Here is a 13,632-nt window from a genome sequence, read left to right as displayed (position 1 = left end):
TATGTTTCGGTCCATCTGACGCCACCAGGTTGCACCTCAGACTGTCCAGGAGCTTAGTGATGCCCTGGTCCAGATCTAGGAGGAAATACCCCAGGACACCATCCGTCATCTCATTAGGAGCATGCCCCAACGTTATCAGGCATGCGTGGGGGCCATATAAACTACTGAGTACCATTTTGAGTTGCTGCAATGAAATTTCGGGGTGTCTTTGAATTCAGTCCTCTGTAGGTTGATAATTTTCATTTCCATCAAACGATGTGGCATCCTTTTGTTCCTAACACATTACCCAGTCCATATCAGTATATATATCCAGCATGATATTTTTGCCCATTGAGATCTGATGTGAAATTTTTTTTTGAGCAGTGTATATATATATATATATATAAAAATTGTATATATACATATATATATATATATATATATATATATATATAAAATTGTATATATATATATATATATATATATATATATAAACTGTCCTTGTGATAACTTCCCTGTGTAACAATATATAGTATATTTATATAGTTGTATAAAGTATATTTTAAATTAATTTCACAGAATTTTATAGATTTTAAAACGACAATAAGATCACGGTTGCAAAATGACCAGACTTCCCAAATATAGAGCACATGCTCACAGAATGACGTTCACTGGGTGTGAGTGAGTGAGTGATGAGTCTCGAGTCTCTCTCTCTCTCTCTCTCTCTCTCTCTCTCTCAGATGTGAATTCCTCGCATAGCGCTGTGTGGAAGAGAATGAGAGGGAAGGAGGGGTGAAGACGCAACTTCTGCCAATAGAAGGAAACGCTGTCTTTTTTATGTCTCAAACTCTCGGCCTGTTTTCGGCGTCCGTTATTCACTTTGCTCAGCTGATTGACTCTGGACTTTATCTGTGATTAACATCATCTAATGGGATTAAAGAGGCTCAGTTACCGATGCGTACAAGGCAACTGTCGCAATCCGTTATATTAAGTTGCAACAGACATTTAAGAGAACGCCTAAACTTTTTTGATGAATAGATGTGCGCAATTTTGGATAAAACGCGAGACGTCTTGACATCTACGCACCACGCGAAAGAAAAACGAAAGGACGATAGAAATGTTTAGGATAGAATAGAAACTAGGCTACTTATTTAGCTGCGCTATTCTTGCATATCCGTCTGCACACGTACGTAAACGAATCGAAATTGGAAGTTCCTTTAAAGGCTTTTGGATGCGAACTCATATTTATTACCTGTACATTTGTTGTTTAGCCCTCAAACTTGCACATTTTGAGCGACTTAAATGCTGTTGAAGTTGAGCAGAAAATCCACAGAATGCTGGAGTGAGGGCACTGAAGATGGCATCGGCGATTTTTGAGGGCACATCCCTGGTGAACATGTTCGTGAAGGATTGTTGGGTTAACGGGATTCGCAGGCTCATCATTAGAGGAGAGGAAGAGGAGTTCTTTGAAATAAGGACTGAATGGTCGGACAGAAACATTCTTTACCTGCACAGAAGCTCCTCAGATTTGGGAAGACTTTTAAAAAGACTACTGGAGTGTTTCCCCGAAGACAGACGAGATTTGTCAGAGTCTCCTCTGATAGTAGGTGGGTGCGAAGTGTTATTATAAATAAAGTGCAAACAGTTCTACTTGACCTATTCTATTCTATTCTATTCTATTCTATTCTATTCTATTCTATTCTATTGTTCAACACTAACTTAGGCTATACAGTAGGTGTAGGCTATATAGTAACGAAGTACAAATGCGTCGTTTGTAGGCTACAATAGGCTACGTCTTTACTTTTTAACGTTTTTGTTGACTTCTACTTTTACTTCACTACAATTTAAAGAGCAAATTGATACTTTTACTCCGAAATATTTCTGCAGACCCTTTCCTTGCATTTGCGATTGCAAAGCTAAAAAAATCAGGCAAATTAGCTGCGGCTCAATAGCGATATCCAGTTCGCCAATAATTGTTGCCCAAATTTTTATTCTCTATTTATTTCTACTTTATTCACTACCACGCTGTCCTGTTCTATTCTATTATACTTTACAGTGCTCTTTTTTTCTCTTTTCTGATCTACCCTACTCTAGATGAGTAGGCCTATAGAATATTCACTATTGTACCGTACTCTATTACAGTTACCTACTTTATTCTGCACTGCTATTCTACTTGGCCCTAAAATGTAAACAACAATGAAAAAAAAAAAAAATCTTAAAAAGCTATTTCTACCGGATTAAAATGACTTTTGTTGGTTGAACATGAAGTAGTAAGGTTTATTCAGTCATATTAAATAATATTTTGTCTAGAATAAAATCAGTTAATTTAGCACCTGACGATGAATATTTGGTACTGCATTCTAATTTCAAAATTCATATGTTTTCCATCAGAAAAGACCCACCCAGAAGCAAACACATTTCTTTGTTTGGGGACAAGGTTCAAGTATTCTGCTTAATAATTCACACTGGACTAGATACAGTGACACACAAACCAGACCTATCATGTGGCTCCTTGCTTTCTGAAACAGATGAGTCAGTGACTAGCTTTCTGAATATAGAGCAGCCTTTTTTTTTAGATTTCACATGCCAAGACAGGTCATACACACTTCTATTGGGATTGAATTGTTAAATTAGGCTTAAATTCCAATGAAAATGCATAACTGCATTATTGCAGCATAACTGCAGTGCTAAAATTTCAAATAGGCCCAAACTGCAATTGTCCCTTAAAGCACTTAAAAATGAGTCCTGCAGCTATAGTTTGATCAACTAGGACCCAATTGGGTCAGCTTTCTTTCCTCAGTAGTGTCCTCTCATAATTCTGTTAGGACTTTGTGATTTGTGAGTTTTGTGAGTTTTGACAAATATCTTCATTGTGCAAGATGAGATGACTGTTAGATTTGTCTCATTGTGAAACAGTAGAAATGGTATGGTTCATGTTTTTGTGTGACTTAAAGATATCAGTTTGCAGTGTTAAACTACTTAATATAGTTAATATCAGTGAGTTTTAAGTCAAATGACTTGCAGAAATCTTTTAACCAGACATTTCAGACAAGCATGATTGTGTGACATGGCATCTAGACACATGGCAGCCTGCTCGGGAGATTTGTTGCTGGTATGCAATTCAATGTTGGCGTGATACATAGCACATAACTTGTTTTGGGTTGTCGATATTGTCTTTGTCTGTAGCCTCCAAAGCAGAGTCAGTCTTGGAAACCATGTGCCACAGGGCTTTTATATAGTGGCTGCAATGCCTGACCTTTATCCCTCAGACAGAAATAAGCATTCACAACCTTTGAAAACAAAATATCCGGCACCATGGAAACAAGACGGAAATTACTCACTTTCAGAATACTGACTCTTTTCACACCTCTTTCACTTCTTTTTTTGTACCTTTTTATTTGTGGTCAAGATGTTATTGGATCCAGAGTTTGAGTCTGACAGTGCTACTTATGTTTTATGTTTGTGTTAGTGTTGTACAAAATTCTGTTCACCTCTCTTCATTGTCCTAGCACCTCTTTGGCTCCTTCTTGTCTCTCTTTGATTCCATTGGCCCACTGCTTGTTTTTAAGTGAAAAAGCATAATATTCGCAACAAGTGAGACATATAGCGTTCTCTGGTAGGCTATATGTCATTATGAGGCTGAGTGTATGCTGTAAGGGGCGCCTCCTAACTTTAGCACCCCTGTGGCATCAGTGACCACACACATGCACACAGAGCACAAGCCAATGATACTTCAAATCCAGTTTATTGAGTTAAGGTGTTTGTTTGTTAAGTGATCTTTGCCTTGTGGATGGTTAAAAAAATCCCATAGACTTACATTGATTGATGGATCTGAGCCATATAGGGTCCAGAATGTTAATCTTCGAGGTGGGCAACCACCCACTTTAACAATTGTATAATGCACAAACAACCATCCAGAACTCCTTAGAAACCAGCTAATTTAGCAACTGCAAAACATCATCATACATGTACTTACAGCTCTGTGGAAATTTTTTATCTCCATGAGTGATTGCAATAAAGCTTGCGTAAGTTTTATACTCGTGTGTATAGAAATTCATGGATCAAAATACATATAATTATACAAGAAACGTGTTTAAAAATGTGTTGGGTGAAAATGACAGCTTTGATGAGATAATTTGCTGCAAATGTGCTACTCACCATAAAACACAAAAAATTACACTGTCAGCAGGTTTGAGACTTCACTAAAAACATTAATAGTTCTGATAACATACCATTTGAAATGGACTCTGATGTAATGTATTACTATTTTGTTTGTTAGTTGTATAATTATTCCAGTGAGCCAGTGTTTACTAGTATCTAGTGTAATAAACAACACTTAAACCATTTAAAACTATTTAAAACACAATTGCATTTTTTATCGTTTTGATATGAAGATGAAATGTATCAATAACAGAAAAAAAAATGGTTCTGCGTAATGGTTATCAGACATATAAACAACAAATCTGTATTTAAAAAACATTATCAGTCGATACATTTAATGAGCTAACAGCCATCCAGAACACCATAGAGAAACCATAGAGTTTTGAACTTGCAGATTCATTTCTTTAAAATAGTCTTGTACTTGTTATCAGTAGTTAGCCAAAACCTTTAGAAATGTAGCTTAACTTCCTCTGTCTTTGTGATTTTATCAAAGTCTGCTTTTGCTGGTTTGGACCACTGATGCAAACATGTATCTAGATAACTCACTGCAAAAATGTGCTAAAGTCCCAACGCACGGCTATGTAGATAACGTGTTAATGGTTTACAGAGCAATCAACATGAACAGACATGACTAGATATTTTTGCTCTTATTTCTCTTTTTCATCATTAGACATGTTTCTTGTGAAACAGTTTTGTTGTTATCAGTTCTTGAGTTTAGTACATCTGCTGGAGTGAACTGCCACTTTAGCCACATCATGCTGAGTGTTTACAACAGCTTTATGTACTGAATAATATTTAAATTATGTTATATTATAGTGTTATATTGTGCCTAAGGGGCAGTTTGGTAAATGTGAATGCTGATTAAGGGAGAATATCAATGAACTTGGTGAAAGATCAGGTTTCAAAGTTATTTCCCTCGTCTGTTTGGTTTGTGTTAACACGTGGCTCCTCTTTTGTTATCCATCTGGAAACAGTTCAAACCAAAATGGTGGCAAAATGGAAATGGATCAGATATGTGCTCTTTCCCCATAAGGAGAACATTGAATGTAGAGAGCTTAGGAGTGTCTTTTTAAACACACAAACACTGCAATTTTACCCAACATAAGCTTAAATCTTTAGCCCACAGGAAACGGACACTTCCACAGCAAATCCTGACAGGAAGAACCCCGGACGAGCACGGATATCTGTTCAGACAAACAGTACAGCTGGATTAAGTCAAATTTTAGCTGGTGTCTTGTTTGGGAAAGAAAATGGTTAGAGAGTTGGACTTGCAACTGGTCATGGGTTCGAGTCTCAGTACCAGCAGGAATTAACTCCCAGTTGCTCCCTGGGTGCCATAGCAAAAATGGGTGCCCACTACTTTGGGGGGGTGTTCATGGTGTGTGTGTGTGTTCAATACTCACTGCTGTGTTTGTGAACTTGGATGGGTGAAATGCACAGCACAAATTCCGAGCATGGGACACCATACATGCCACTTCATTTGTTTTGCATCTGTCTTGACTCATGGTGCCGGAGTGTTTATTATCAAAAACACTTCTGCAAGTCTAATGAGCTCTATATAACATCAGCTTAGCTCAGTTTTCTGTCCAGGGTAACATTTAAAGATCAGTTCTTTTTGTTCAGCACAGTGCTATGCGTATTTTATGCGTTTTGCTCTTTAATTCCTTTCTGTGAATATTTACTTAATTTGTATTTCTGATGTGCATAAAAGTGTCAAGCTTGAAAAATTAACACAGGAGAAATTATTCCATATAGGTTTTATCTGTCAGCAAGCCAAATCCTCCGATTTGTTGCCTGTAAAATATGTTCTTTCAGATGTATGATAAAGGTAAACATGGGAGATTTAAAAAGACACAGCATAACTCAGCTAGGGCTGGTAGAGTCATTATGTTCCAAAGATGATTTAATGACCTAAAACCTCTATACTGCCCTGAGGGGTGATGTCATCAGCATGAGACATTAGTAAAGAATAGTCATTACATCAGTCTGGAGTTTTGTGGAGTCTTTCACAGCCTGAATAAAAAGAGGCTGTTGTGTAAATTCTTTGTTTGTGACTAGAGATTGTGGTCGTTGTTGTCATCACCAACATCATAATTACAGCTCTGGGTTGGTCTGGATGATTAGACATGCTGACCAAAAACAGCACATTTGTCATTGTTTTCAGAATGACTTTCAGAATCCATTAAAAATTGTAATTAAATGTATTAGATGATATGCTGATTAATTATTGAAATAAATATAAATTAACCATAAAGAGAATATAAAGGAAAGTGACACAGAAGACATTGTTGAAGACATGTTCGTTTTTTGAACGAAGCCTCTTTTGCTCAACTATTTATTTGTTCAAATAATATACAGTATATATATATATATATATATATATACACCGATCAGGCATAACATTATGACCACCTTTCTAATATTGTGTTGGTCCCCCTTTTGCTGCCAAAACAGCCCTGACCCGTCGAGGCATGGACTCCACTAGACCCCTGAAGGTTTGCTGTGGTATCTGGCACCAAGATGTTAGCAGAAGATCCTTTAAGTCCTGTAAGTTGCGAGGTGGGGCCTCCATGGATTGGACTTCTGTCATTTATTACTCACCCTCATGCCGTTCCACACCCGTAAGACCTTCGTTAATCTTCGGAACGCAAATTGAGATATTTTTGTTTAAATCCGATGGCTCCGTGAGGCCTACATAGGAAGCAATGACATTTCCTCTCTCAAGATCAGTGGTTCAATATTAATATTATAAAACAACGAGAATATTTTTGGTGTGCCAAAAAAAACAAAATAACTAATTATTTAGTGATGGCCGATTTCAAAACACTGCTTCATGAAGCTTTGGAGCATAATGAATCAGCGTGTCGAATCAGCTTGTCGAATCCGCAATTCGGAGCGCCAAAGTCACGTGATTTCAGCAGTTTATCGGTTTGACACACGATCCGAATCATGATTCGACACGCTGATTCATAACGCTCCGAATCTTCCTGAAGCAGTGTTTTGAAATCGGCCATCACTAAATAAATCGTTATTTTGTTTTTTTTTGGCGCACCAAAAATATTCTCGTCGCTTTATAATATTAATATTGAACCACTGTACTCACATGAACTGATTTAAATATGTTTTTAGTACCTTTATGGATCTTGAGAGAGGAAATGTCATTGCTATGTAGGCCTCATGGAGCCATCGGATTTAAATAAAAATATCTGTTCCGAAGATCAACAAAGGTCTTACGAGTGTAAAACAGCACGAGGGTGAGTAATTAATGACAGAATTTTCATTTTTGGGTGAACTAACCCTTTCAGCACATCCCACAGATGCTCGATTGGATTGAGATCTGGGGAATTTGGAGGCCAAGTCTACACCTCAAACTCATTGTTGTGCTCCTCAAACCATTCCTGAATCATTTTTGCTCTGTGGCAGGGCACATTATCCTGCTGAAAGAGGCCACAGCCACCAGTAAATAACCGTTTCCATGAAAGGGTTTACATGGTCTGCAACAATGCTTAGGTAGGTGGTACATGTCAAAGTAACATTCACATGGATGGCAGGACCCAAGGTTTCCCAGCAGAACATTGCCCAAAGCATCACATTGCCTCCGCTGGCTTGCCTTCTTCCCATACTGCATCCTGGTGCCATGTGTTCCCCAGATAAGCGACGCACGCACCTGGCCATTCACGTGATCTAAAAGAAAACATGATTCATCAGACCAGGCCACCTTCTTCCATTGCTCCGTGGTCCAGTTCTGATGCTCATATGCCCACTGTTGGCGCTTTTGGCGGTGGACAGGGGTCAGCAATGGGCACCCTGACTAGTCTGCGGCTATGCAGCCCCATATGCAACAAACTGCGATGCACTGTGTATTCTGACACCTTTCTATCAGAACCAGCATTAACTTTTTGAGCAATTTGAGCTACAGTAGCTCGTCTGTTGGATCAGAACACACGGGCCAGCCTTCAGTCCCCACGTGCATCAGTGAGCCTTGGCCGGCCATGACCCTGTTAGTGTTATTCACTTCACCTGTTAGTGGTCATAATGTTACGCCTGATCGGTGTATATATATATATATATATACACCGTATATATATGTCTTTTCTTCTCAATCAGCATTTTGCTGTTCATTGGTCATACATTAACTTTGCAATTTCTTGTGTTGCATTAGTATAGCATCCTTCTCATGGGCATTTAATAATTTTTGACTTTTCAGTTTGAGTTAAATCTCTTTTTTGGCTGGTTTTATTTGTAAAAGAAGCCCTGCTTAATAATTATGCACACCTGAATATAAGGCGTTTTTCACTTCTAGCCTTCATGAACAATTATACATCACTTGTAAATGATTAAATACAAAATTAATAGTAGTTATTAGATTGATGTGTATATATATACAGTGGGTATGGAAAGTATTCAGACCCCCTTAAATTTTTTATTCTTTGTTATATTGCAGCCATTTGCTAAAATCATTTAAGTCCATTTTTTTTCCTCATTAATGTACTCACAGCACCCCATATTGACAGAAAAACACAGAATTGTTGACATTTTTGCAGATTTATTAAAAAAGAAAAACTGAAATATCACATGGTCCTAAGTATTCAGACCCTTTGCTCAGTATTTAGTAGAAGCACCCTTTTGATCTAATACAGCCATGAGTCTTTTTGGGAAAGATGCAACAAGTTTTTCACACCTGGATTTGGGGATCCTCTGCCATTCCTCCTTGTAGATCCTCTCCAGTTCTGTCAGGTTGGATGGTAAACGTTGGTGGACAGCCATTTTTAGGTCTCTCCAGAGATGCTCAATTGGGTTTAAGTCAGGGCTCTGGCTGGGCCATTCAGGAACAGTCACGGAGTTGTTGTGAAGCCACTCCTTCGTTATTTTAGCTGTGTGCTTAGGGTCATTGTCTTGTTGGAAGGTAAACCTTCGGCCCAGTCTGAGGTCCTGAGCACTCTGGGGAAGGTTTTCGTCCAGGATATCCCTGTACTTGGCCGCATTCATCTTTCCCTCGATTGCAACCAGTCGTCCTGTCCCTGCAGCTGAAAAACACCCCCACAGCATGATGCTGCCACCACCATGCTTCGCTGTTGGGACTGTATTGGACAGGTGATGAGCAGTGCCTGGTTTTCTCCACACATACCGCTTAGAATTAAGGCCAAAAAGTTCTATCTTGGTCTCATCAGACCAGAGAATCTTATTTCTCACCATCTTTAGCAAACTCCATGTGGGCTTTCATGTGTCTTGCACTGAGGAGAGGCTTCCGTCGGGCCACTCTGCCATAAAGCCCCGACTGGTGGAGGGCTGCAGTGATGGTTGACTTTCTACAACTTTCTCCCATCTCCCGACTGCATCTCTGGAGCTCAGCCACAGTGATCTTTGGGTTCTTCTTTACCTCTCTCACCAAGGCTCTTCTCCCCCGATAGCTCAGTTTGGCCGGACGGCCAGCTCTAGGAAGGGTTCTGGTCGTCCCAAACGTCTTCCATTTAAGGATTATGGAGGCCACTGTGCTCTTAGGAACCTTAAGTGCAGCAGAATTTTTTTTGTAACCTTGGCCAGATCTGTGCCTTGCCACAATTCTGTCTCTGAGCTCTTCAGGCAGTTCCTTTGACCTCATGATTCTCATTTGCTCTGACATGCACTGTGAGCTGTAAGGTCTTATATAGACAGGTGTGTGGCTTTCCTAATCAAGTCCAATCAGTATAATCAAACACAGCTGGACTCAAATGAAGGTGTAGAACCATCTCAAGGATGATCAGAAGAAATGGACAGCACCTGAGTTAAATATATGAGTGTCATATGATATTTCAGTTTTTCTTTTTTAATAAATCTGCAAAAATGTCAACAATTCTGTGTTTTTCTGTCAATATGGGGTGCTGTGTGTACATTAATGAGGAAAAAAATTAACTTAAATGATTTTAGCAAATGGCTGCAATATAACAAAGAGTGAAAAATTTAAGGGGGTCTGAATACTTTCCGTACCCACTGTATATATATATATATATATATATATATATATATATACACACACACACACACACACACACACAATGGCTGGACATAAAGAAACACTTACATAATTTGGCACATCCTTTCTTGTATACCACTCTTGTGGACTTCAATTATGTCACCTAGAAGGAATGTCTTCATTTTTGTAAATACTACCTTGAATGGACAGATAATGGGTTGAGTATTGTTACTACAAAGGTTAGGACCTTTATCAGAGGGGTTCACATTTAAGTCAACCTTTTTTAAACCAGACAGGATTTTTTTCTCTGTGGTCTCTTACATGTTTTGAGGTGAGATAAAGTTGTTTTTGGTGTTGCCTGAAAGTAATTTCACCACAACCTTGTCTAGACTGCACAATAATTGCTTGTAAATGGAGAGGTAAAATAGTTATTGGCCTGTTATTGAATTAGTCAATGAACCACATCTCATAAAGTCTTATGAAAAAGCACATAAAAAAATCTTGAGCTGAGAGGCAGAATACTGATCTGATGTAAAAGATTTTTAGAAAGGCTGGATATGCTGATATGTTTGTGCTCTCACAGGGCTTGTGAAGATTAAAGAAGCAAGAGACATTGAGACAAAACTAAATGAAGTGGAGCGACTGTTGAAAAACGCCATTAACATGCCTTGGAAGGTGAGAGATCTCTGATGACACCAGTATAAGGGAAAAAAGTCTTGTGTATTATTAAAGTGTGACTGTAACAAACAAGAAACATGTATTGTTATTTTACTTTTTTACCTGAACATCTTTCTGAATGACTTGCTAAGGTCTTATCATAAGCTCATAAAAGGATGTTTTTCTCAGTTTTCTAGGTCAGAGGTTGTCTTAACATTTTTTGAACGCTCGCCGCTAGACCAGGTCCTGAGGAATGACAATGTCCACAAGATTCAGCCATGCTTTCAAAGTCCAGTTAAGATTTCAGGTAGGCTTTTAATGATGAAATGCTGGTTAATATTGATGAATATTACAATAAGTACATTATATAATATGAATAGTATTGTTAATATAATTATTATTATGTTATTTATCTTTATAAATAACAAAAATTAATTAGACATATTTTCGGAGATCATTTTATTTCTGACCATTTACTGACATCTCTACAGAGATCATGAGGTCTAATGGGTTTTGCCTGGCGAACACTGAGACCATTGTGTTTGATGAGAGCGTTCCACTGGACAAAGAGAGACCCTCCTCCACTGACTCAGCCCAGCACTCGTAAGTGTCTGACATTACCTCTGTGTCATCCCAGTCCAAATCACTGAGAACATGCACATAAAAGAAATATACAGTGATAAAGCTTTGGTGTAGGAGACCCTTGATTACATTCATATAAAGTTTTTTTGTTGTTGTTGTTGTTTTACATTAGCCATTGACTACATGCTTGAAGTAATGTTTTCCTTGAGTGCATAGTGGTCTGTCACACACAGGAAGTGGTACTTCCTTCCCTGGGTGTGAGAAGGAAGCTCTGGAATGAAACTGAAGACCCTCCCATAGATGTCTGTTGACATTATTCCCACAATTATACATGATATACACAGTCCCTTATTACATCCTGAACACTGTTGATTAATACAGCATGTGAAGTCTTGTTAGATGTTGAAAATAAAAACAGCCTTTATTTTAGAATTATGCCAGTGATGTCTTAAAAATGGGCAGCTTGCTAGGTTTTGGAGTTATATTGTTTCTTAAGATGTTGTTTCCCCATCATTTCATATATTAAAATTCTTTAATAATCTCTGAATATGCAGGTATGATGAGGACGGGAGAGAATCTTTGGATCCTGTGGATCAAGACCTGAGTGACGATGATCCTGAAGCTTATGTCACCAACCTGTCCTACTACCACCTGGTTCCATTTGAAACTGACATCTTGGAGTGATGCGCACAATTCTGCATGGGTGGACATTCACAGGGGGGCACTGAAGCCCACCACTACGATGCAGATAGCCTGCATGTAATTTTTGCCAAGAGATGGGATGTGCTCTAAACGAGGCTAATTCTGATTGTGTTTATGCTGCAGGAAGAGATCACCACTAGACATAGAATCTGTCCATCAGATTTGGTGGCCTAAGCCCACAATGATGCTGTGTTGACCAACGTGCCTCATTATTCAACCTAGAGTCATGCTGCAGACAAGAAAATATAATAGTAACTGACAAAAGGAAAAAAAATAAGTTGCTATTCCTGTTGCACAGATTGATGGTGGCCTGAAAGATTTATTATTATTTTTTTATTTAAAATCCACTGTGTCCTAGTGATTCATCTTTTTCAAGGCCCAATGCCCAGAAAACCTGCCTGGAAAAATATATTTCTTCTTCAGAAAGAGTCTGCACTATGTGAATCAGTCCTTTGGCTTTAGTGGATGATCTGAAGCTACTCCTGGAGAAGAAGATTTGCATATGGATTTACCAAAATGGAAGGTTGTGATAGTAAAAGAACTTGAACATAAAATGCTGATTCAAATAGCCAAATACTGCAAAAAAAAAAATCCCATTTCAACAACTCAGACCTTTGATGTTGTACAAAAATCACTGCTTTATTAATCTTGACAGCCATTTCTGCCTTAGTTTTAAAGACTTTGGATTTAGCTAAATTAAATTTGCCAATGTATAAAGACGTTTTTCTGAAGTGAATTTTATTAGCTTATGGCCTCTCTTCTACTCAACAAATATGGACAGTAGCTGAACTTTCTTTTTTTCCACTTGAACACAAAAGATGTGCACACACACTTGGCTCATGGCTTCTAGTACACACTTACACAAATATATACACACATGCACAAATACACCCCTACTTTGTAATGCAGTCATGTTTCCCTGCTACCCGTGAGAAAGTTCTACTCTTTGTTTTGTTCACAATTTTTGGTGCTTTAATAATATTCTCCAACATTTTCAATTCTGTGTGAGCTAACCCTTTAAGTAATTGTGTTTGCGATTATATATTTTTGCAACATGCAAGTAATCTGATGCTTGATTAAATGTTTTATTCTTTAGGATGTAGGCTATATAATATTATCACAGCCTCAGACATGTTATATCCATCATGTCTAGCCATAAAATATTACTTTGTGACTCCCTTTCTCAAATCTAAACGTGGATGCATGTGAGCAAAATACCAGAGATATCAATGAAGTCGTGTTGAACACAAACACAAGGGCAGAAGAATAGACTGTGTGATTAAAGTAGGCTTATATGGACATGACCAAATGCATAGCACATTACATATCAGACACAAAATATTTTACAGAGGTTACTTTTGTTCATTGGGATTTTAATGATTATTTTTATAAGCATTGAAAATAACTATTTCTGTCACGTTTCACATGTTGCACATAATGGCATTTCTGACTGGGGGACTGGTGTGCACATCATGTATTGAAAATAATAGTAATTCATACAGTATATTTGAAATGATTTGCAAAACTTGTGAATAATTTATAAATAACGTGCCACTAAAGCTTTTGTGTAAATATGATGAGTTTGCGTTATGTTTTAG

At 38.0% G+C, this 13,632-nt stretch overlaps 1 protein-coding gene across 1 annotated transcript; it reads left to right on the top strand.

The window, feature by feature from the left end:
- The first annotated feature begins 710 nt into the window (after positions 1–710).
- Positions 711–13,611, top strand: pxdc1b (PX domain containing 1b). Its single transcript, XM_051882760.1, has 5 exons — positions 711–1,586; positions 10,677–10,768; positions 10,940–11,057; positions 11,242–11,353; positions 11,887–13,611. The coding sequence occupies exons 1-5, from the start codon at positions 1,337–1,339 to the stop codon at positions 12,014–12,016; spliced, it is 702 nt and encodes a 233-aa protein (XP_051738720.1). The 5' UTR covers positions 711–1,336; the 3' UTR covers positions 12,017–13,611.
- The last annotated feature ends 21 nt before the right edge of the window (positions 13,612–13,632 follow it).

This window comes from Ctenopharyngodon idella, chromosome 23 (assembly GCF_019924925.1).
Source record: "Ctenopharyngodon idella isolate HZGC_01 chromosome 23, HZGC01, whole genome shotgun sequence".
NCBI classification, from domain to species: Eukaryota; Metazoa; Chordata; class Actinopteri; order Cypriniformes; family Xenocyprididae; genus Ctenopharyngodon; species Ctenopharyngodon idella.
Note: the sequence above shows the minus strand (reverse complement) of the source record. Positions and strands in the feature narration are given on the sequence as shown.

Excerpts from the sequence above, each read along its gene's own strand:
- pxdc1b (XM_051882760.1), top strand. The coding sequence starts at position 1,337 with ATGGCATCGGCGATTTTTGAGGGCACATCCCTGGTGAACATGTTCGTG. Across the intron at positions 10,769-10,939 it reads CCATTAACATGCCTTGGAAG|TTTTCTAGGTCAGAGGTTGT; the intron begins GTGAGAGATCTC and ends TGTTTTTCTCAG. Across the intron at positions 11,354-11,886 it reads ACTGACTCAGCCCAGCACTC|GTATGATGAGGACGGGAGAG; the intron begins GTAAGTGTCTGA and ends CTGAATATGCAG.